General features: G+C 31.7%; 2 protein-coding genes across 2 annotated transcripts; both read right to left on the bottom strand.

Moving 5' to 3' along the window:
• Positions 1 to 9903: 9903 nt before the first annotated feature.
• LOC105155529 (flavonoid 3'-monooxygenase CYP75B137) lies at positions 9904 to 13353 on the bottom strand. The gene is made up of 2 exons (XM_011071426.3): positions 12279 to 13353; positions 9904 to 10780 (listed from the first exon to the last, which is right to left on the bottom strand). The coding sequence occupies exons 1-2, from the start codon at positions 13131 to 13133 to the stop codon at positions 10154 to 10156; spliced, it is 1482 nt and encodes a 493-aa protein (XP_011069728.1). The 5' UTR covers positions 13134 to 13353; the 3' UTR covers positions 9904 to 10153.
• Positions 13354 to 22313: 8960 nt separating this feature from the next.
• LOC105155520 (flavonoid 3'-monooxygenase CYP75B137) lies at positions 22314 to 25426 on the bottom strand. Its single transcript, XM_011071414.3, has 2 exons — positions 24383 to 25426; positions 22314 to 23107 (listed from the first exon to the last, which is right to left on the bottom strand). The coding sequence occupies exons 1-2, from the start codon at positions 25274 to 25276 to the stop codon at positions 22478 to 22480; spliced, it is 1524 nt and encodes a 507-aa protein (XP_011069716.1). The 5' UTR covers positions 25277 to 25426; the 3' UTR covers positions 22314 to 22477.

Below are 25426 nucleotides of genomic sequence, written 5' to 3'. Positions count from 1 at the left end.
TTCCCGTCACAAAAAAGCTTTTATTTTAGTGTATGGAGAATTTGTAAATTTTCTAGAAAATGTAATTATTCTAATCAGACAAATCTAAATGCCCTTTTAAACACCAAAATTTTGAGAAGCTGGTAATTCTAAGGGATCACGTATAAATTACTTTTGCATTATGATGATTGAAAACTAAGATTAAATTAATAATTAATTAACAAGATAACTTAATTGGTTGAATTATTGAATTTGAAGTTAATGTGACTAACCAATTATTTTATTTAATAAATAAACTAGTCTAAACTATATCAATACAAGAAAAAAAAATATCATTTAGTTAATTTAACGAAAAATTTAAATAATTAATCAATTAATATTTATTGAACTAGTAAAATAGTCTTACTGAATTTATATAAGCCTAATTAGTTTCGGACATAAGTTATTACTTTTATCCTTAATTTAATGCACTAATTAATTAATGCACACGTTAGCTTCACCTTTAAGTTTATAAAGAAAAAGCACAGAAGGACAAAATAGTTTAGTGGAATGTCTTTTTCACGTTCATATAATAAATAATTTTTTAATTTTAAAATATATTATAAATAATAATAAAATAAATAAATTAATAAATTTATTTTAAAAAAAAAGAAGGAAAGAAAAACAAGTAATTTTTTAAAATTTAAAAAATTGAATAATTAGTTATCTTTTCTGTTAAATGATATTTTTGATTTTACAAAAAATTAGTATAGCGATGTAATTAACCACCATTTGTAAGTGTTGAGGGTCTTTCGCTTTCATAGAATCATATTAGTATAGATTTAGCGTAAATATAGTAAAATCATTTCATTAATCTTCAACATCATATATATATATACATATATATATATATATCCAAGCTTCGTTCCCGTGCTACGTTATATATGTATATATCTTTTTAAAAAAATATTAAATAAAGTTTCTTATAATATATGGTGCTATAAATCAATCTTTTACGCAAAATAATAATTTATTATTAATGGGCAAAACATAATAGTTTTGAATAGATAGATAGGCTTTTACATATATCTTGTCCTATATAAAAATAAAAATAAAGAATTAGTTAAATGTATTGTTTTGTTTATATAATTCATCTTCCTCAAAAATTATATCAAGTACATAATCTAAAGTGATCTTACTTCCAAAGAAATAAAATATAAAGCAAAAATAGAATTTTATGTTAATGAGTTGTAAGAAAGACAACAATAAATATTTTTCATGTAGTTCTCTAAAAGCTTGAATGCATTAATAAAAAAGGATTAGCAATAAAAAAAATCATAATAATATGCTATAAGTTTATAACAACTCACAAAGCATATTGTTCGCAATTTAATTTTTTTTGAGTAATATGACATAGTAATATGCTATAAGTTTATAACAACTCATAGCGACTTTTGGACGACAAAATATTAAACTTTATCTCCATAAAAACTTAAGTTAATTAATTAATGGCTTATATTTTGAAGTGCATTAAAAGGTTTAAGGGTAATAACTTAGTAATATATAGATAATATTCTTTTTTTAAAAAAAATAAATCACAAAATAAAATGTTCTCCTTTATCAAAATTAAATTATAAATTAAAAGAATATAAAAGATGAAACTATAATATATAAATATACATAAAATGGTGTAAGATACAAAGGGATAAGCATTTAAGGTGAAATATAAAAGACATATTAAGTAGAATCATACAAATAAATTAATATTAAACGGGATATGTACTTATTAATATTAAATAAATATGGTAAAAGAACTATATAGTTATGTTCCTTTTTCTAGGAAACTAAAAAATAACAAAGTATGAGAAAGACCAATAAATTAAACTATAAGAAATATTGATAGATGAAGCTATAATGTATATATAGAAAAAATTAGTGTATAAAGATACAGTAGCATAAATATTTAAACATAAATAAACACTAAATAAAATATTAAGTAGAGTAAACAAAATAAACGTTAAAAATAAATATATCTATATATATATATTAACATCAAATAAATCTATTTTTTCTTGTACAAAAATTAAATCAAGCAAATTATAATAGAAATTAGAAAAAAAAAAAAAGAACTAACACCGTAAAAGAAATAAATATTAGAGTTTATATAAAGAATATAAGAAAGCAGGAGATTTTTACCTCAATAACTTCTATGAAAAAATGCAGTATTTGTAACGGCTTTTTTAGAACGACTTTCATAGCAATTTTGGAATGGAAAATATTTGCTGACATCATGTTTTTTTCGAGAAAAATTTTGTATGTTTGAAACGAAAAAATAGATAAAAAGGTTGTTCCTACACAGTCATATTCGTAAATCCGTTATACAAACTTGACCGTTACAATCTAGAACGGCTTTAAAATTGCTGTAAAAATTTCTAACGGCTTCTCATTTTTGTGAAACCTCACCATTCAAAAATCTGGCCAAAAAGTCAATCCAAATATATAATTCGTCGTCGCTGTTACAAATACCGGTACAAATTTTTTACCGGTACAAATTTTTTACCGCTATAAATTTACTATAGTTTTTGGAACAGCCATGTTGGCATTGTAACGGCCACTGAAAAAAATAGAACTTTCGTTCAAGAATCGAATATGAAATAGTTACAAAACGTAATACACTTGAATAGTCCACAAGCCGATGCAATAGCCATTCCAATTATCTAATTTTGCGTAAAATATTTAAGTTTATAACTTTATGAGTAAGTTTTTATTTTTTGAAAAAATAAAAATTAATATTTAGAACCGCCAAAAATTTAAAAAATGTGTTACAAGAGCCATTACAAAATTTACAATATTTGGCATATCTATTTTGGCACCGAGTAAAAATGTGGAGGAAAAAGGCCATTATATAAAGCCGTTTAAAAAACAGTCTAATATATTTGTTTGGCGGAAAATTCTAAAAGAATTGGGGGAATCCAATTTTCAAATGATCATTCCAAGATTAGTACCAAAAGCTATTCCAATATGTAAATATCTAAAGCTATGTAAAAGACCATCACAATGTGCGTTTAAATTTCAAAACTTATATTTTGAAATACGATATCTTAAAATCCATGCAACAAATTAATGTCAAACTTAAATGCATATAAGACAGTGTTCATTCGATCATATCTACTTATTTGATTTAAAATTACATGACCTGATTCAGTGATGCACCGGATTGAAAGACTACTCTTATGTTTCGAATATAATATCTCGACACTGTATATCCAAATACTCCAAAACTTCATCGTATGTATTCTTTGGTAGGTTTGATCGTATATAATAACTAAACCATGCAGTGCAACAATGTAAGATAATAATTACATCAGTGTAATACTAATAATTATAAATATACAAATTTATTTCATATAGTGAATATATATGAATCTCAGTTTCAAGACAATTCCAAGATTCTAATATAAAAGGTGTACTTAGCAAAAATTTTTCCATTTTTAATTCATCTTCTCCATTGCCCCCCACCGAAACACCTCTCTCTCACCACCCACCACTCGTTGTCACCACCAAATCCCCCGTCTCTCTCTCTCTCTCCCTCCCCCAAATCTCACTTTCCCTCAAGCTCCATCTCCTCGCCACCACCACCTTCTCCACTGTCACCACCACTCCCTGCCACCACCACAGTCGCCGCCCTCCACCAGCACCAGGTATGTTTTTACATTGTTGAGGAGGAGGATGATAATAAAGATGATATAATTTGTTGGAGAAATTGGTTGGCTTAATTGTTAATTGTTGTTAATTGTTAATATGAATGTCGTTTAGTGTTAATTATTTTTATAATATTTTGACGATAAAAATTGTTTTTCATCATTTTTTTGAAAATAATAATTTCTTAAAATATCTATTTTCTGAAAGTTTTTCATTTTTCTGAAAATAATTCTAAAAGTTTATATTTTATGACAATTTGTTGAAAATAATTTCTAAAAAATTTTAAATTAATTTTTCTAAATTTTTTGAAATATTTCTGAAATCTTTTTTGTAATTTCTGAAACTTTTTAATTTCTAAATTTCTGAAAATATTTCTAAAAATTTTGAAATTTTGTTTTAGTTTTTCTGTAATCTTATGAATATTAGAAAAAAAAATTGGGATTTAATTTTATGTAATTTCTGAAAATATGTATAATTTGTATTATTTTTACGTAATTTATTTAATTTTTGCTAATTTTGAATAAGTGTGATTTGTGTTATTTTATGTAATTTGTACTAACTTAAGAAAGTATGTGTAATTTGTAAAAATATTTCTGAAAAATTTTTAAATTGATTTTTCTGAAAATATTACTGTAATGTTTCAGTAATTTCTGAAAATATACATTTATGTATTTTTTGTATTTTTTTTATATTTATTTTAATTTTTCTGTAATCTTATGTGTAGTTTGTGTTAATTTATGTATATGTGTAATTTTATGTAATTTGTGTTAACTTAAGAAAATATGTCTGATTTCTAAAAAAGTTCTGTTAATTTGTGTATTTTTATTTAATTTGTGTTAATTTATAATAATACTCTTTAATATATTAGCAAAAGTATAATTTTATACATAATATAATACATTTAATAATTATTATTTTTTCAAATCCCGACCACCTAGCCCAGCCCTCCGTCGCCCAACAGTCCCAGCCTCCATGATCCATTGGCGCCCGATGACGAGGTTGAAGATGATGCCGACGGGGAGCATAATCTAGATTAGGGTGGTTAATTTATCTTTTTTATTTAATTTTAAATTTAAATTTGTATGTATATTATAATTAAATACAACTTTTAAATACTACTCTAATTTTGTTAATTATATTGTTATTATTTTCTTGCTAGATAAATTATATAGTATTCCACATTTAACAAATTCTTCATAAAATTTATTACAAAAAAACTTCAACAAAATATTGTAAAAATAAATATTATAATAATTTAAATATAAATAAATTATATAAAACCGTAATACATTTGTAACGGCTTCTATAATTATTTTGGGAACAAACTTCATTATCACAAAATTTGAATCAATTTCTAAAGCCGTTCCAATAACTTCAACGAACCATTTCAAAAATCATACCAAAATGAGATACAAACACTAATATGTCTCCATTTAAAAAAAAATTACTAAAACTGGAACAAACATCGCTGCAGAGGTCTTTCCAACAATTGGTCTAATAAATTCAAAGTGGCCGCTCCGAAACCAATGTTTGCATTGGGTCAATTGTTGTAACGGTTATGTTGGTCGTTACAACATCCGGTACAATAAGGAATGACATCGTCTAAAGCCGTTATAATTTTTTTTGTAACGTCTAATATAGCAACAGATAGACTTTCGTTCCAAAAGAAGTTTCAAATTAATAAAATCTGTTATAAATTTAAAAATAACAGTTACAAAAATCATTTCAATAAATATATTTTTTTGTAGTGGACTTTCTAGTATCATGAAAAAGAATATATAAAAAAAATAAAAAAACATCATGATAAGTAGCAAAATAATAGTCTAGTCATATCGCAGATGAGCGTAAAATATAAATAAACATTAAAATTTAATAAGAATAGAGATTATTAATTAAATAATTTCAATAACGATAAAAGAAAATATCATGAAAAAGTGTAAGATGCCCAGTGCAGTATAAAAAAATAACGAAAGTAAGTATATTAAGTGTTAAGTTTTGAAATTATTTAATGAAGAATAAAAAATAATCATACAAATAAATGTTAAACCAGGACATATACCTATTGATATAAAATAAATATATTTAAAAGGCTAAATAAATATACTCCTTTTTGTAGACAAACAAAAAATAATAAAACATAAAAAGACCAATAAATTAAACTATAAAAAAAATATTGATGGATGCAACTACAATATATACAAAAAAATTAAAATATTTAAATAGAAAAATACTAAATGAAATATTAAGTAGAATTAAATAAATGTTAAAACAAAATATGAACCTATTAACACCAAATAAATCGATTGTACAAAAATTAAATCAATCAATCATCATAGAAATATTAAAAAAACTAAATAAATATTAAAATTTAATAAACAACTAAATATAAGAAAAGTGTAGAGATTATTACCTTAATAACTTTCAAGTATCATGAAAAAATAATATATAAAAAAAATTAAAAATATCATGATAAATAGAAAAATAATAGTCTAGCCATACTGGAGATGAGTATAAAATATAAATAAATATTAAAATTTAATAAGAATAGAGATTATTAACTAAATAACTTCATAACATTTAAAAAAATATCATGAAAAAGTGCATAAGAGTGTTAAGTTTTGAATCTGTTTAATGCAGAATCAAAAATTGAAAGAATTGAGTGTATCTAAAAAATGAAGAGATTCATAATAGATTTTGTTCTATTTAAATATTTAATATATAAAAAGTAAATATTTAATATATTTAAAATAAATGATGTTTCTAACCTTAATAATCAAAAAAATTCAATTATAATCTTAAAAATAAGATTTTCAACAAATACAAAATAAAAATAGATCGTATTTCTAGAGACCATAATCATTAGGTAGGATAAATATAAATTAAATTAGTTATTACATTTGTATAAGAATTTGGATATAATAAGTAAATATTTAATATATTCAAGATATTATTAAGTAATTATTTAAGGTAAATACAAATAAAATTAGTTATGATGTTTGATATAAGATTTTGGATAAACAAAAACAAATGTTCAATAAATTTAGAATAGATGATGTTTCTAACCAATTAGATTTTTTCTCAATAATTAAATAATTCAATTATAGTATTAGAGATAAGATGGATAAATAAAAAATAAATATTGAATATTTTCATAATTGATGATATTTCTAACTAATAAGATTTTTTCATATTAATTAAAATATTGTGTAGATGATTTTGTAGATAAATATGAATTAAATTATTAAATAGATAGATAGATCAACTTTTACATATATCTAACCCTATAAAAAAATAAGAATAAAGAATTAGTTAATTGTATTATTTGTTTATATAATTCATTTTCCTCATAAACTATATTAAAGTACATAATCTAAAAATGAAATCATAAAGCAAGAATAGAAACTACCGTTAATGAATTATAAGAAAGACAACTGAAAGGGTGGATGCGGAGTAAATTAAAATAAGTACAAATTAAATTCAGTTAAATCATAAATATAACAACATTTTCACCAGCCATGAAAGAATAAAGAATTAATATCACATAAAGAAATCTTAAAAGATCAAACTTTAATGTACAACCAAACAAATGAACTGGGAAAACATAAATCAGCTAATAAAATAACAAATATTTATCATGTATTTCTCTAAAAGCGTCTGTGCATTAGTAAAAACATAAGAAAGTAACATCTATAATAATAAAAAAAGACAAAATATGCAAAAGTATGATATCCAGAATATACTGAAATGTATACCTAGCCATAACTGTTAGGTTTTGATTATATATATATATATATATATATATATATATATATATGAGTGGAAAAAGTATCATTTTAGACAGCTAAGTATGCCTAATTTTACTTTTAGTCTGATAACTATGTCCATTTTTTTTTAGGTCCAGTAACTTACGATATTGCTTACTTTTAGTCCTCTGGCAGATTTTCGAATAATTTTACCCCTATACAACTTTTGAAAGACAGTTTTAGTCCATATGCACTCATAGGGGTAAAATTGTCCGAAAATCTGTCAGAGGTCTAAAAGTAAACAATTTCGTAAGTTACTGGACCTAAACAAAAATTGACATAGTTATCGAACTAAAATTAAAATTAGGCATACTTAACGGACTAATAATATTTTTTCCTATATATATATATATAATATAGAAGGTCGTTCTGATATGCTATAAATTTATAGCAACTTGCAAAGTATACATAGAGATATAACTCAGTGACTTTTAAAATTTTATCTCTACAAAAACTCAAGTTAATTAATTAATGACTGTTGTTTTGAAGTAAACTAAAAGGTTTTATTGAACTGACTGATATGTAGATTACATATATCTTTTTTAATAAAAAGTGAATCACAAAATAAAAGTGTTCTTGTTTATTAAAGGTATAAGCCTAGATTCAAATTAAAATTCAGATATTATTATATATTTAGAAAACTTTTTAAATTATACTTAAATTAAAAAAAGTCATTCATCAAACTTTTACTTTCAACTATTAATTCTTGCCCTATTTTAAGACAAAAAAACCTTGGTCTTTTTCATTAAAAATTATCTTATTTATTAATTTTTAAAATAGCAAAACCTTATTTATTGATATTTTTCATTAAAAATTATTTTATTTATACAAGATATATACCAATTAATATTAAATAAATATAAGCAGTTTTAGTCCATATACACTTATAGGGGTGAAATTATTCGAAAATCTGTCAGAGAACTAAAAGTAAGCAATTTCGTAAGTTAGTGGACCTAAACAAAAATGGACATAGTTATCGGACTAAAATTAAAATTAGGAATACTTAGCGGACTAAAATAATACTTTTCCCTAATAAATATAATGAAGACTAATAAATTAAACTATAAAAAAATATTTATGGATGAAACTATAATATATAAAAAAATGAATTATTGTATTAAGATACAAAGAGTACATATTTATTAAGCAAAAGTAGATATTAAATGAAATATTAAGTAGAATTAAACAAATAAATATTAAAAAAATATAAATCTATTAACACCAAATAAATCTATTTCATCTTGTTCACAAATTAAATTAAGCAATCCTATATATATCATAAAAATCTAAAAAAACTAATACCATAACAGATATAAATATCACAATTTAGTAAAGAAAGCATAAGAAAATGGTAGAGATTAATATCTCAATAACTTTCAAATATCACACAAATTATATATAAAAAAATAAAATAACATCATTGTAAACAATAAAATAATAGTCTAGCCACATAAGAGACGAGTGCAAAACATGAATGAATATTAAAATATGGTAATTATTAATTAAATAACTTCAGTAACCATGAAAAAAATAATATCATGTAAATATATAAGATGTCCACTGCAGTGTAAAAAAGTAATAAAATAAGCATATAAGGTGGTAAGTTTTGAAACTGTGTAATGAAGAACGGAAATTTGACAGAATTGAGCGTATAATGTGAAAGAGATGAATAATAAATTTCGTTCTATTTAAATACAAATATGATGGAGACCATGATCATTAGATAATTATTTAAAATAAATTCAAATTAAATTAGTTCATAATTTTGGAGATAAGATTTGGGATAAATGAGGAATAAGTATTTAATATAGTTAAAATAGATAATGTTCCTAACCAATAAATTTTTTTAATAATTAAACAATTCAATTATAATCTTAAAAATAATTTTTTTGGTAAATACAATATAAATGCATAATATATTTAAAGTAGATCATGTTTCTAAAGGCCATGATCATTAGGTAGAATACATAAAATTAAATTAGTTATTATGTGGATATAAGATTTTGGATATATACAAAGTAAATATTTTATATATTTAAAAGGTTATTACGACATTATTTAAATAAATACAAATGAAATTAGTTATATTCAGAGATAAGATTTTAGATAAATATAAAATAAGTAGTTAATATATTTAAAATAAATGATGTTCTTGGCCAATAAGATTTTTTCTTGATAATTAAAATATTGTGTAGATAACTTCATAGACAAATACGAAGTAAATTACTAACTCAAAATAAAAAAGATTTTCTAACCAATGAAACTTTCTCTTAATAATTAAAAATTCAAAAAATACCAAAAAATAGTATTTAGTCAAAATTGAACCAAATTGGTCAAACTTCGTACTGTTATATATAGATATAGATATATTGCAGTGATGAAGCATCATATTCCAGGAGAGCTGGAACTAAAACAAAGGTGTTTGCGTTCACTTAATATGTAATTTACTTGAATTAATCTAAATTCAAATAAGAGTTTCTCGGAACTCAATCCACAACACTTACAAATCAAATTCAACTAAGAGTTTCTTAGAACTCAGTCCACAACACTTACAAATCAAATTCAACTAAGAGTTTCTTGGAACTCAGTCCACAACACTAACAGACGTGTACGAGACAGGAAGCCCTATGATCTTGTAGCAACGACAACTTCCTGGTTTATTTAACAAGGCAATAAATGCTACTTACATATTACCCATACAAGTTTGGTTCAGATAACCTGGGCGTGGCTATAGCAAGGAGTGGTGTACTTTTCCTCAAAACAGCCCCAAACGTGTAGGACATATCGATTGTTTCACCATCTGGTAGCTTCCATTCAAAAGAATGCAAAAGTGAAGCTAGTAAGTACATCAACATTCTCTCTGCAAGGGGCATGCCAGCACATATCCTTCTCCCTGATCCAAAAGGGATATAATTGAAATTGTTACCACTGAACTGACATTTTTTGTTGTCGTGTAAAAACCTTTCAGGCTTAAATTCCAGTGGACTGTCCCAACTAGAAGGATCCCTTTGGATCCAAGGCAAGTTTATTAAGACCATGCTCTTTTTTGGGATTGTGTATCCCCCGATTGTGGACGTTTGGGTTGGAGATCTTGGGATCAAGAGGGGTATAGCCGGATGTAAACGCATTGTTTCTTTGATAACTGCTTCCAAATACTTCAATTTAGGCATGTGGAACTCTTCAACTTCATTGTTCAATCCCACCACTTTAGATAATTCATTTTGTATGTTTTCCATAGCCTTTCGATTTTGCAGAAGTTCGGCCATTGCCCACTCAATTGTTGTTGCGGTAGTGTCTGTCCCGGCTATTACAATATCCTGTCACTCAAAATAATTGATGAACAAGATTATAAACTTTAATATTAATTAGTTCTCCAAGTTTTCCGATTGTAATATATCATATCAAGTGTTAAGTTTACATTAATAAAGCTTCATAAAAATTAATATACCAAAACCTCAGCTTCTAAAACCAAAAAATTTGTAATTGCTTTTTCTCTATAATCAGATACACATTTCTTTTAAAACAAAGCATTATTATAACACCACCAACCCCTGTTCAAACAAAATTGATTCCTCCATCCCCATTCCCCCCCCCCCCCGGCCCCCAAAAAAAAATTTTCTGATATTATAAATGATTACGGTACCATGCCTACTTTTTGTTTTTCTACAGTCTAACAAAATTATGGAAAAATTTTAAGTGATGTACGAATTAATTTTGGTAATTTAGTATTGTAATTTTATAATTTTGATAATTTTAATCACTTTCGGCCAATTTGGCCATCAATTGTAATTTACTTGCAAAATTTAGTCTTGCAAATAAATTCATGTAGGACAAAAAATATCAATTCACTTAAGTTATAGGACTAAAATTGTCAATGACCCCTAAGTTGTAGGACTAACATTTCAATTTAATTAGGTCATGTGCAAGTTAACAGCAATTTTTTGACCAAATTGACCGGAAAAGGATGAAATGACAAATTTTTAAAGTTACATGACTAATTGCGAAAATCAATTCGTGCAGGATAAAAAATGTCAGTCCTTATAAGTTATAGAACTAAAATTGTATTTTTTTCCAAAATTAATATAAAAACTTAAATTTTGACCGTACATAATCAACATTTGTCAATGTTTTAATCATCACCATAAGAAAACAGCACAGTGGTTACGGAAAAAAAAACTTAGAGTAATTAGCAAATAAAATTTTCATTGCTAATCTATATTTTTTAAATAAGAAAAATGTACTTTCTAATGAATTTAGCAACCAAAAATATTTGCTAATAAGTTTAGCAACAAATTGCTTAAAATATATATTAAATAATTAAGATTAGCAACGAATTTTTATTTGCTAATTAGTCTGACGCTAAATTTTACCATAAAAAAATTGTCATAGCTATTGAGTCATTTTGTTGTAGTGTCCTTCCACTACATTTGAAATGATTTTTAGTAATCCTAATGTTTTGGTCTTACTAATTATAGAATTTTTATTTTTAGTCTCGAGGCATATTTTTATTAGATATTTAACTAAAAATGTCAAGTGACCGTCAAGTGTATGAGACCAAAAGTATACGTTTAAAGTTATTATATCAAAAGTGATAATTCGATAACAAATGAATCCAAAGGTATAAAAGCCTTAGAGGACGTATGCCAAATACGTGGCATTTTTCGTTAAAACATCTAATAAAAATAGGCCAAAAGCCCAAAAGTGTTGTTTTTTAAAAGTTACTGAATTAGAATAAGAATTTCATGATCAATGACATAAAAAAATGGAAACACAATACGTCATGGAATGTTACTTTAATAATAAAACTAAGCTTACCAGCAATAGGGCCTTGATTTGCCTCGGGCTGATTGACATCTCGGAATCTTCTTTCTCTTGTAGCTCTAACATGACTTGAAGGAAGTTCTTCTTTCCTTCTTTCTTGATTCCTCCCAACATCTTTCTACATTTAGCAACAACGTACTCAAAAATCCGATCCATAGATTGCATATGACCCTCCACCTCTTTCTTTATTCCTTGAATATCAAGCCAGGCTAGGGCTGGAAGATAGTCAGCAACATTTGGCTTTCCCATCAAATCCACAATCTTAATGACCACTTCCCGGAACTCTTCTCCCAGTCTTTGGCCTTCTTCCTCTTCAACAACGCCACCCCACATCATGTTCATTATGACATTGAGTTCAGTTCGGAAAGATAGTTCACCAAAGTGGACCGGCTTTCCTATATTGGTATACACATCTCTGATGGCCTTTCTGACTTCATCCTTCCGGAGATCGTATGATGCTTGGAGACTGTTGTTACCGAGCACCTCACGGACGAATATTTGCCTCATGGCCCGCCACTGGGAATTGAGCGGTGAAAACCCTATGTCGTTTCCATCATAGGTTGCCGCTAGTGTTGCAATGTTAGAATCACGGTTAGCGAAAATCGAGTCTTGATCCCGAACCACTTCTTTTACTAGGGATGGTGAGTTGATCACGACACATAGTTGGCTGCCAAGATAGAACTTGTAGATTGGACCGTATTGGCCTGCCAAATCTCCGAACTTGTGGAGCAAATTGTTGCCCAAGAACGGCAAGTATCCAAGGATTGGCAAGCCCCGGGGCCCTGGTGGCAAGGGAGGAGTTCTTTTCAAAGGATTGAGCTCCATCTTTGTGCACAACATAGTGGACATTACCAGAACTGAAAGGATAGGAATATAGCAATTCTCCCACTGGTTCTTCGATTATTCACTCTGAATTCTGACCATGGAATCGTGCAATGTGGTGATATTTCACAAGGATTCTCTCATATGATAGCTTTAAGAGAACCCCTCTATTATAGTACTTCGATTTTGCCTATTCTCACAGAACTACTACATTTATATTTGAAACTTGATTGGTTAACACTTTCAGTTTCATACACAAATATTTGACTTGAATATATTAGCGATTGGCTGCACATTTATAGTTATTAGATCCACCAGATTAGGAAATGGTTAATAAACAAAAACTTATTTAATTTTGAGATGTAGTGTTGCAGTGGACTTCCATAATTTAAATACTCAAGCGGAAAAGTTTCTAATTTGTGAGCTGATGATTATTCAATATATAACTTGCTAATATACAAGCCACAATAAGTAAACAATTCGTTGGAGAGAAGTCTAATTGATTACTAGACGTCGTGGTACATTCTGTACATGGATTTTCAAAACTATTTAAATAAAAATAGTTTTGACCAGGATTAATTAATGCTTAATTTTATTTATAGTCAAATACTTTTGTCTCACTTGCAGACATAAATGCTAATAGTCGTTGCGGGCGCAATAATGGTAATTAGTATCTGCCACAATTTTTTACTTTTAACAATGATTACTAATCATAGTTAAAAATCATATTTTTCTAGTGAGATATTTATGAAAGATCATGATAAATGGAGAGGCTTAAAAAGTTAATTAATTTAAAATTTTAAAAATAAGTAATAAACCATACTTAAGTACGATACTAAAAGGGTAATCTTCCTTAATAGTAAAGAATAGATGAAATTACACATTAACTCATATTTCTGCAAAATTCTATTTAGTGAGCAAGTATCTATACTATTAGAAAAAAAATTGTTAAATACCCAAATTTACCATTTATTTCATTTCTCCCCTTCGAAATTTTTTTGGTTAAATTAGTAATTTTTAATACTTTTTAATAATCTCATAATTATATTTTTTTCCTCTTAACTATCCATATTTTTACCCCATATCTCTCTCACCTTACTTCTCTGTATTTTTACAATTTATAACTATAATTTTTTTATTTTTTTATAATTTTTTTCTCATTATTTCACATTATAATTCTTTTTATATGTTCACGAGAACAGCATATAACGAGAACTAATTAGAAAAAAAGAGGGAAAAAAAGTGTTTGAGAAGGTCAAACATAAGAACACGACAAAATAAGAACACGACAAAATATAAACAAAGACTCACACATGTTAACCTAGTAGCTTAGTATATACCAAGTCAACATAATTCATGGATCCATGGTGTATATAGATTAGGAAACCATCAAGTGGCCTAGATTCCAATGCATGAATCTATGCATATTCTGACATAAAATTCCCTTTTAAGTATGGGTGGTCCAATATATGCTAATCAGGTTTCTGAGGCATTTGGGGGACTTAATTAGTTCAGTTAGATAAGTTAGGATACCCAAATTTTTTATTTAAATAAAAGATGATGTACGTATAATTAGGGAAATTTTTCCGACCAATTTCCTAAGAAATCTGTCACAAATCAAACTGAGTTGATACCAATTCATGTTACTTCTTCGTTCGGCTAGTGTGAAATTGATATCTTAAAATCGTTTCTGATGATAACGGACAAACAAAAAATATACAATAATTGGACTCGAGTACTTCATCAAATGAGTCGAGGGAAAAGTAATTGCAAAACTTACAACTGAAGGCACAAGGAATTTTACAAAATGAGAAAGTGTATAGTTGTCAATTTAAAGAGTTAAATATGTATAGGTAAGTGAGAGGATCAAAATCCCATAAAAGACATCGTTTTTTATTGGATGTTGCTTGTTGCTTGTTGCATGCTACAATTGCCACCGTAGACGCTTCTTGCCACCACCATTATGAATCTCAAAATGCATGACATCAAGAAAGTCGTGGAACGGCTATTTCGCAACCTTGTCAAGCAGAACTCAACTTCGATCTTTGAATGTTCGGTCACTTCTGAGATTGGATTCCTTAAACCTCGGTAAGTTGGGGGATTTATGATGTGAGGGTTACCACATGAAGGTCGTATCACGCCCTTTCTCTTGTTTATGCAATCTAATTATCCCTCTATATTTTTTAAAATAATATAATTTGTATCCCTATATTTTAAAAAATGAAGCAGCTTATCTTCTTAATTGCTTCATTTTTAAAACAAAGTAAATTGATATTTATTTTTCATAGGAGGATAATCTGCTCACTTTTAATATCACATGAGGGTAAATTGCTGTACACCCCATAAATTCTAGATTCATCGTATTATTTTAGGGTCTCTATGATTCTATCCTGGTACAATTCAAAATCATAATATGTATGATCGTGACCATTTGATTATATTATCGTATCTGTGATTGATGTGAAATTTCAACTATAACCGTAGCCTTCATACTAGGGCCCTCGCGGTATTCAATTTTCTGAGCTACACAATTAAGAGATTCAAAACGTAACATGCTTTTTCCGGTTACCATTCACCTAAATTTTCACTTTAAAGTGTTAGGAAATGGATCGGGTTAAGATGGATAACAGGTGGAATATGAAGGCGATAAAAGACACACGAATTTGTTAATCCAGTTTGGATATAAATCCTACGTCTGGGGGCAATACCAAGCCAGGAGAAAACACTCAAAGAGGAGGAAAAATTGAGGAGTACAACACACACACACACTTGTATGCAAGTTTTCACCACACGTGAAAGACAACACTCACCCTCGTCTCAACTCTTTCTTTTCTCTCTACTCGATTCTATTCTACTCTACTAAACAATGCTAATAAGAGTAGTATATATATAGCCATGACTTATCCTTTTCCAACTCAACTTGGGATTTCTAAGTTGAATCGGGTTATCCTTTTCCAACTCATCTTTGAATCGGGTTATCCTTCTCCAACTCAACTTTGAATCGGGTTATCCTTCTCCAACTCAACTTGGGATTTCTAAATTGAATCAGGTTATCCTTTTCTTCTTCAAATCAATCTTCACAACTTAACAATCTCCCACTTGAAGATTGATTAGCTTTTCTCCACTTCTTTCTTGGTACCACCGGGTTTGTCCACTCTAGTCATCAAGGCCAGTCGAAGCCGTACACAGCTTCAACTTCTCCATCGCAACCGCCTTGGTCAGCATGTCCGCAGGATTCTTTTCTCCTTGAATCTTCTCCAGCTGCAGTGCCTTCTTCTCCAGAAGTTGTCGGATGAAATGATACTTGATCTCGATGTGCTTTGTCCGCGAATGGAACGCGGGATTCTTTGCCAGATGGATCGCACTCTGACTATCACTATGAAGAATCACATCTGCCTGACGTTTTCCTAATTCACCCAAGAAGTGTTGCAGCCAAATGAGCTCCTTAGCTGCCTCAGTAACTGCCACGTACTCAGCTTCCGTCATGGACAGTGTGACAACCTTCTGCAGCTTTGAGACCCAGGATATGGCTGTACCGCCATATGTGAACACGTACCCTGTAGTGCTCCTCCTTTTATCATAGTCACTCCCTGCAAAATCAGCGTCAACAAACCCAAACAAGGTAAGCTTGCCCTTACCAAACACCAATGCTCGGTCCTTAGTACCCCTTAGGTACCTAAGAATCCATTTTACAGCTTCCCAGTGCATCAATCCTGGATTGCTCATAAAACGGCTAACTACTCCCACTGCATGTGCTATATTCGGTCGAGCACAGATCATAGCATACATCAGGCTCCCAATTGCTGAGGCATACGGTGTGACTCTCATCTTTGCACGTTCGGAATCAGTTTGGGGCGAATCACTGTTGGATAGTTTGAACTGATTTTCCAATGGCATTCTAACCGATTTCGCATTTCCATCTTGAATCTGCATAATACCTTCTCAATATAATTAGATTGAGATAACCATAATTTACCAGTACCTTTGTCCCTTGTGATTTTCATGCCCAATATCTGCCTTGCTTCGCCAAGATCTTTCATGTCAAACTTCCTCGACAACTGATCCTTGAGCCTATTGATCTCCTTGACATTTGATCCTGCTATCAACATGTCATCAACATACATGAGTAGAATGATAAAAAACTCATCGAACCTCTTCACGTAGCAGCAATGATCAGCGTTGCATCTAGAGAAATCTATCTCTAGCATGAAGTTGTCAAACTTTCTGTACCACTGCCGCGGAGCCTGTTTCAATCCATACAGGCTTTTCTTCAAGCGACACACCTGCTGATCATCTCCATTATACCCCTCTGGCTGTACCATGTATATCTCCTCCTCAAGATCCCCGTGTAGGAAGGCTGTCTTCACATCCATCTGTTGTAACTCCAAGTTCTCTGCCGCTACCATGCTCAACACAAGACGAATAGTAGTTAACTTGACAACAGGTGTAAAAACATCAGTAAAGTCAATACCGTATCTTTGTTGGAATCCCTTTACTACGAGTCTTGCCTTGTACCGCTTCTTCCCGTCTGATTCTTTCTTAACTCGATAGACCCATCTGTTCTGTAGGGCCTTCTTTCCTTTTGGGAGCTGACACAATTCCCATGTGTTGTTTTTCTTCAACGACTTCATCTCGTCGTTCATCGCAAGCTCCCACTTGCTCTTGTGGGCATCATTGACTGCCTCTGCGTAACATTCGGGTTCTCCACAATCAGACAAAAGCAAGTAATAAAGAGAGGGGGAGTACCTATCTAGGGCCCTTATCAGCCACGGTTCTCGACCCAGTGCCAAGGGTGTGCTGCTTTCAGTAATCGGTTCCTCCGATACTGGTTCTGGCTCTATCTCCGTCTGTTCGGTTTCGTCCGTCTGAACTCCCATTGAATCCGTATCTGCTGGTCTCATGATCCCGGAATTTGAAATGTCGAGATCAACAAATTCCCTTTCCTTCTTGTCATCGTCCGGGCTTACCTTCCTGTCGTTGTACATTAAATCCTCATTGAATATAACATTCCTGCTACGAGTTATTTTCCGATTTTGATCATCCCAGAATCTATACCCAAATTCGTCAGTCCCATACCCAATGAATGTACATTTAATCGACTTAGCATCCAGCTTAGTCCGATCATCGTTCAAAATATAGGCTGAACAACCAAACGTACGTAAGAAAGAAAGATCCACTTTCTTACCACTCCATACCTCTTCTGGTATCCTGTTGTTCAACGGGACAGAAGGCCCTCGATTGATCAAGAAGCAGCCGTGTCGACTACATCTGCCCAAAACATCTTTGGTAGTCCGCTCTTCAATCGCATGCATCTCGCACGCTCATTCAGTGTTCTGTTCATCCTCTCAGCAACACCATTTTGCTGAGGTATCCCCGGGATTATTTTCTGCATTCGGATTCCATGGTCGGCGCAGTAATTCTTGATACCTTCACTGCTGTACTCGCCACCGTTATCCGATATGAGACATTTCACTTGTAGACCTGTCTCATTTTCTACTAGTGCCCTCCATCTCCTGAATGTATCAAAGGCATCAGATTTTCTTTTTAACAAATACACCCATACCTTTCTAGTGGAGTCATCGACGAATGTCATGTAGTACGTTGATCCACCAAGAGATGACACTGGTGCTGGCCCCCACAAATCGGTGTGAACAAGCTCCAACTTTTCTTTCCTCGGAGTTCTTCCTGTGGTCAAGAAGCTCACCCGCTTCTGCTTTCCGAACACGCAGTATTCACAATGACCCACCTCCACTGATTTTAACTCGGGCAACCGTCCTTTCGACTTCAGCACGTTCATTCCTTTCTCGCTCATGTGGCCCAAGCGATTGTGCCACAGGTTAGCCTGCGATACAATTCCTGCAAATAGGATGTTTGAACTGGATCCTCCCGCCATGTAGAGCGTTCCCGACTTTAGTCCTCGTGCCAAAGTCATTGCTCCCCGACTGATCCTCCACTTCGCGTCTCCAAACGTCGTGTGGAATCCATCACTATCCAGCTGTCCGACTGAGATCAAGTTCCTCTTCAGTCTTGGTATGTGTCTCACATCATGTAGGGTCCAGCATGACCCATTCGTTGATTTGATCCGCACATCTCCCTTTCCTACAATCTTGAGGGGTTTGTTATCTGCAAGATAAATTAAGCCAAAATCACCTGAGGTGTATGGCTCCATGATGTCTTTGTTGCTGCATGAGTGGAATGAGGCCCCTGAATCCACAACCCAATCATCGGAAGAACTGCTCACACTCAACAAGAGTGCATCCGTGATGTCTTTCGTTGCGGCATTCGCTGTCCGGCCCTCCTTTTCCTTCTTTGGCGCCCGACATTCGCTTTTCATGTGTCCGGGCTTCTCGCAGTTCCAGCACACCATCTCCTTCTTGCCCTTGTTCTTCCCCCTGGACCTTGACCTTCCACGGTATTTACCGCGTGTATCAGGTCTCCCTCTGAACTCTGTATGTAGTGCAGAGCCAGATGATCCACCCGTTTGCTTTCTACGGGTTTCCTCGTTCAACATCATGTCCCTGATGTTGTCGAACTTCATCTTTTCCTTCCCAGACGAAGTGCTTACCGAAGTAACAACCACATCCCAACTGTCAGGTAAAGATGAGAGCAAAATTAACGCTTTTACCTCATCGTCAAACACGATATTCACAGATGCCAGCTGTGTCGTAAGTTGGTTGAAGTCATTGAGGTGATCGGCCACCGACTTCCTCTCCTCCATCTGCAACCTGAATAGTTTCTTCATCAGTATGACCTTGTTCATTGCTGAGGGTTTCTCGTACATATCGGCAAGAGTTTGTAGGACTTCCTTCGTGCTCTTCGCTCCCTTCACATGATAGGCGACATTCCGAGAGAGCGACAGGATTATTGCGCTCATCGCCTTTCGATCGAGCACCTTCCATTCTTCATCACTCGTCTTCTCGGATTTCTCTGCAAGTGGTTCGTATAGGTCCTTCCCGTACAGGTAGGCCTCCATTTGCATACGCCAAAACCCAAAGTCGGAACCATTGAACCGTTCGACTGAAAACTTTCCCTCCATCTTAACTCCTTGAACCAGGCTCTGATACCAGTTGTTAGGAAATGGATCGGGTTAAGATGGATAACAGGTGGAATATGAAGGCGATAAAAGATACACGAATTTGTTAACCCAGTTTGGATATAAATCCTACGTCTGGGGGCGATACCAAGCCAGGAGAAAACACTCAAAGAGGAGGAAAAATTGAGGAGTACAACACACACACACTTGTATGCAAGTCTTCACCACACGTGAAAGACAACACTCACCCTCGTCTCAACTCTTTCTTTTCTCTCTACTCTATTCTATTCTACTCTACTAAACAATGCTAATAAGAGTAGTATATATATAGCCATGACTTATCCTTTTTCCAACTCAACTTGGGATTTCTAAGTTGAATCGAGTTATCCTTTTCCAACTCATCTTTGAATCGGGTTATCCTTCTCCAGCTCAACTTGGGATTTCTAAGTTGAATCAGGTTATCCTTTTCTTCTTCAAATCAATCTTCACAACTTAATAATCTCCCACTTGAAGATTGATTAGCTTTTCTCCACTTCTTTCTTGGTACCGCCGGGTTTGTCCACTCTAGTCATCAAGGCCAGTCGAAGCCGTACACAGCTTCAACTTCTCCATCGCAACCGCCTTGGTCAGCATGTCCGCAGGATTCTTTTCTCCTTGAATCTTCTCCAGCTGCAGTGTCTTCTTCTCCAGAAGTTGTCGGATGAAATGGTACTTGATCTCGATGTGCTTTGTCCGTGAATGGAACGCGGGATTCTTTGCCAGATGGATCGCACTCTGACTATCACTATGAAGAATCACATCTGCCTGAGACACCCAAAACATGACTATCTCTAATAATCACTAATAAAAATCACTACATGACTATCTCGATGTGCTTTGTCCGCGAATGGAACGCGGGATTCCTTTTGATAAGTGCGACTACATACTTTTCTTTATAGGAGATATTCTTATTTTGTTATTGAGACGACCTTTCCTTTTACCGATACAATCTGTTTCTCTTCCATAACTTGTATTTTTTCCTATTTATATATAATATAACACTTGTATGAAACCATTAGTTTAAGTACTTAAGAAGATATGAGAATTATGTTCTCCACTCAGGTTGCGTAAAACATTTGAATGATTCTCTTTTAGTAAATTTATTACAATTATATAATAAGTTTCACTCACTAATAATTAATAATGAATGTCAATTATTAATATCAAATATAAATAACTAATTCCAATAATTATAATTACAGTCGCGCAACAACTCTTATTAAAATTGATGAATACCCATATATCAGTAAGACTTGAACTTATAATTTTTTATCGTGAGACTTCTGTTCACCAATTAAACTAGGTCTCGTTGACTGATATGAATAATTTAAAGAGGTGGGAACAACAAATAAATAAAAGTACTAAATATCCCTTGAGACAATAAACAATTATAATAAACAAAAAACTCGTTTTAATAAACAACAGATGGTGCGCTGGTATAATTTTCTTAATTCTAGTCAATAAACAAAAAACTTCAATTCGATTTTTTAAAAGAAGATAAGTCATGTATATGTGTAGCTATCGTAAAGCAAACTGAAATGTTTTTTTTTTTTTTTCTAATTAGAAACAATATATTACATTAATATCGATAAAATTGACAAAGATATCGGTTCAATAAATAAAACTTACAATAAACCCATCAAGTTCCCACCTTAATTTTGGCAAAATTTCCATTAATTCAACTCTTTCAAGCTATTTTTTGTGTATCATTTGTACGACTACTAAACATGGCCTTTTATTATTGAAGTCCAGCCTTATTTTTCTCCAAATTGGTCCTCTTGATTAGATTTCAAGTTAAACTAATTGAGGGTACTAAAATTGATGAAATTAACAAACATTAGTGTGCCAAAATTGATTTAGGGACATAACTAAGGTACGAAAAATATAGTTATCCCTTTAAATAATATAAAAAACAAATTGGCCAAGAGTTAAATAATCAAGTAACATATTTAATTTGGATGAATAACAATTTACTCACATGTGATATTAAAAATGAACACATTACCCTCTTATGAAAAATATATATCAATTTACCTTCCTATACTTTTTAAAATAAAGCAATTTACCTCCTTATATATGGATATAAATTGTTTTATTTTAAAAATTATAAGGGGGTAAATTGTTGAATTTTAAAATACAAAGAGAAAAATCGCTATTTATTTTGTCATAAAGAGGTAATTTGCTTATTTGCAATATCACAATGGAGTTGCTATTTTTCCTTATTTAATTTATTCCATCAGTGTACACATATTCCCGACTGAATTAAGCAGAATACATCACATAAATCAACGGTACCGAACTAAACATACAGACCCTCCCCACACAGCCTGGGCGTGGGAATGGCAATCAACGGTTGGCTTTTCCTCAACACAAGTCCGAGTTTCTCCGCCATATCCACATCTTCGCCGTCCGGCAATCGCCACTCAAATGAATGCAGAAGTGAAGCTAATATATACATCAGCGTCCTCTCGGCCAGAGCCACACCAGCACATACCCTCCTGCCCGATCCAAACGGCGCATACTGAAAATTGTTACCATGAAAATCCCATTCTTGATCAGTCCCGTTTAGAAACCTCTCCGGGTTGAATTCCAGGGGATTGTCCCAGAGACTAGGGTCTCTCTGAATGGACCACACGTTGAGAAAAACAGTGGCGTGTTTGGGGATTGTGTACCCGCCGACGACGCAGGATTGACTGGGGCGTCGCGGGAGGAGAAGGGGCACCGCGGGATGTAAGCGCAGGGTTTCTTTTACTACGGCGTCCAAGTAGCGCAGTTTCGGTAGATGGGATTCTTCGACGACGGTGCTTAGGCCTATGAGATCCGACAGTTCTTTCTGCACTTTATGCAGTTTCTCCTTGTGGTTTAGAAGCTCTGCCATGACCCATTGGATTATGGTTGATGTTGTGTCGGTTCCACCTACCACTGTGTCCTGTTACAATATATAAACGGACTGTATAACTATTATATGATTAAATGTAATTTATTTCGTATAATATTATAAATGAATAAATTATTTTATATATAAAAAAATAATAATTTATTTTTTCTAAACGAAATAATTTATCTCTCTAAATTGTTTTATATTAATATTAATATATTAATAATATATATATAAATTGTTTTATATATTAATAATTCATTTCAAATTTAATATATGATATTTTTTATTTTATTTAATATATACACATTTAAAAATATATTTTATATACATGACTTGTATATATTATATAGAATAGAACATATTAGAAGTTTAAATAAAAGATATTCTTTTGCATTGGTTAAGACCAATAATGATGTGGATATGCGGAATAAAAAAGTATGAAAATACAAAAAAAATGATTCAACTCCAGAGATGAATATAATCTGGAATTAGTACATATAATTAGATTATCTTACTGGCTAAACATTATTAGCTGATGAATAATCATTTCCTTAAATTTACACAAATCATTTTAATTAGCATATCCTTAAAATGGTCGACCTTGACGATACCATCAAATAAAATAAACATATTTTAAATTATACAATAGATTTAATTGTATTTTTGTTCCTGTTAATTTTAATAATTTTAATCAATTTTGTCTTGAAATCACAAAATTAAAAGAGGTGAAGCATCAATATTTCAATTTTAACAAATTTAAAAATTAAAATATTAATTAAGAACTAAAATACATGATTAAAAATGAAATTGAGCCTCATACAATTATCAATAATAATCTAATTAATTACCATAACATAGTATATAACATTGAAAGCAATTGAATCCAATCCAAAACTAGATTTCTCCTAGACCAAATATTGTTAATTAACTCAAATTTTCTATCTATTCACCAAAAAAGTTCTTCTCCAAGTTAAATTTGTAGTGCAAGCAAATTACAAATAAATATAATATATTTGTTACGTGATTGATTATTTTTTTTAAATTATATATCAATCATACAATAAGTGAATTGCATTTGTTATATAATTAATTCAAATTTAATCAAAATCGACTAGCATTAATTTTTTTCTCCTATTCTGTAATATGACAACAAGAAGATCAGCATAGAAGACTTTTTTTCTCTTTTTTTTTGGGGGGGCGGGGGGGGGGGGGGGAGTGGAGGGGGGTTAAGTATGTTTCAGACAAAAGTGAAACTAGTCATAGAAACAGTTGAATTTTCCATTTCTTATTATTTCTATGGGAACCGAAAGTGATGAATCTTACCATTAAAAGGGCCCTTAACTCAGTCATGTTGATGGATGTCTCAGCATTTCTGCTCTCCTTGAGATCTATAAGAGTCTGCAGAAAATCCTTCTTCCCTTGATCAATTTTCCCATTTTCTGCCATCCCCATCCTCTCCTTCACCACCTCATCAACGATTCTATCCACACACTGCACATAACCCTTCATCTCTTTCGCAATCCCCTGTACATCAAACCTGGCAAGACCCGGAAAATAATCCGAAACATTCGGTTTCCCCAACAAATCAACGAGCTTCGACACCACCCCCCAATACTCCTCCCCGATCCTGTCCCGCTTCGCCCCCTCGATCGTGCTGCCCCAGATCATGCTCATTATCACATTCAATTCAATGAAAAACGTTACTTGACCGACGTCCACCGGCGTCCCAATCTTGGAATAAACATCTCTGAGGGCCCTCCTTACCTCTCCCCTCCGGAGATGGTACGACCCCTCAATGTTGCTGTTGCTGAGCATCTCCCTCGAAAATATCTTTCGCATCATGCGCCAGTGTGAGTCGTAGTCCGTCCACACAACGTCGTTCCCTCCATACGACGCGATCAATGCAGCAATTGGCGCATCCCGGTTGGCAAATACTGTATCGTGATCACGTACCACCTCTTTTACTAGGGACGGCGAGCTGATCACCATGCAGAGCTTGTTTCCGAGCTTGAACTTGTAGATAGGGCCGTATTTGTGGGCTAGTTCAGTGAATTGTATGTGTAGGTTTTCATGTAGAAACGGCAAGTACCCGAGTATTGGCAGGCCTCGTGGCCCTGGAGGCAAGGGAGGCGCTTCTTTACTTGTTTTTTTGATCATCCATACAATAGATAGCATGAAAACTGTGGCTAAAAGAGCTACGGTGGCAAAGGGATCCATCCTTATGCTATTATTGGACTATGAGATGTCCTCTCTTTTTGAAAAGGGATAATTACACTCCACCGTATTCAGGTTGAGTGTAATTATATATAATCTTCTCAAGATTGAATCTAACATTCTTAAGTTTTGCTTTCATTTAACAAATAAGTC

This window comes from Sesamum indicum, linkage group LG1 (genome assembly GCF_026168435.1).
Source record: "Sesamum indicum cultivar Baizhima isolate 11 linkage group LG1, ASM2616843v1, whole genome shotgun sequence".
Classification (NCBI taxonomy): domain Eukaryota; kingdom Viridiplantae; phylum Streptophyta; class Magnoliopsida; order Lamiales; family Pedaliaceae; genus Sesamum; species Sesamum indicum.
The sequence above is the reverse complement of the archived record's forward strand: the minus strand, read 5'-3'. Positions and strand labels throughout refer to the sequence as shown.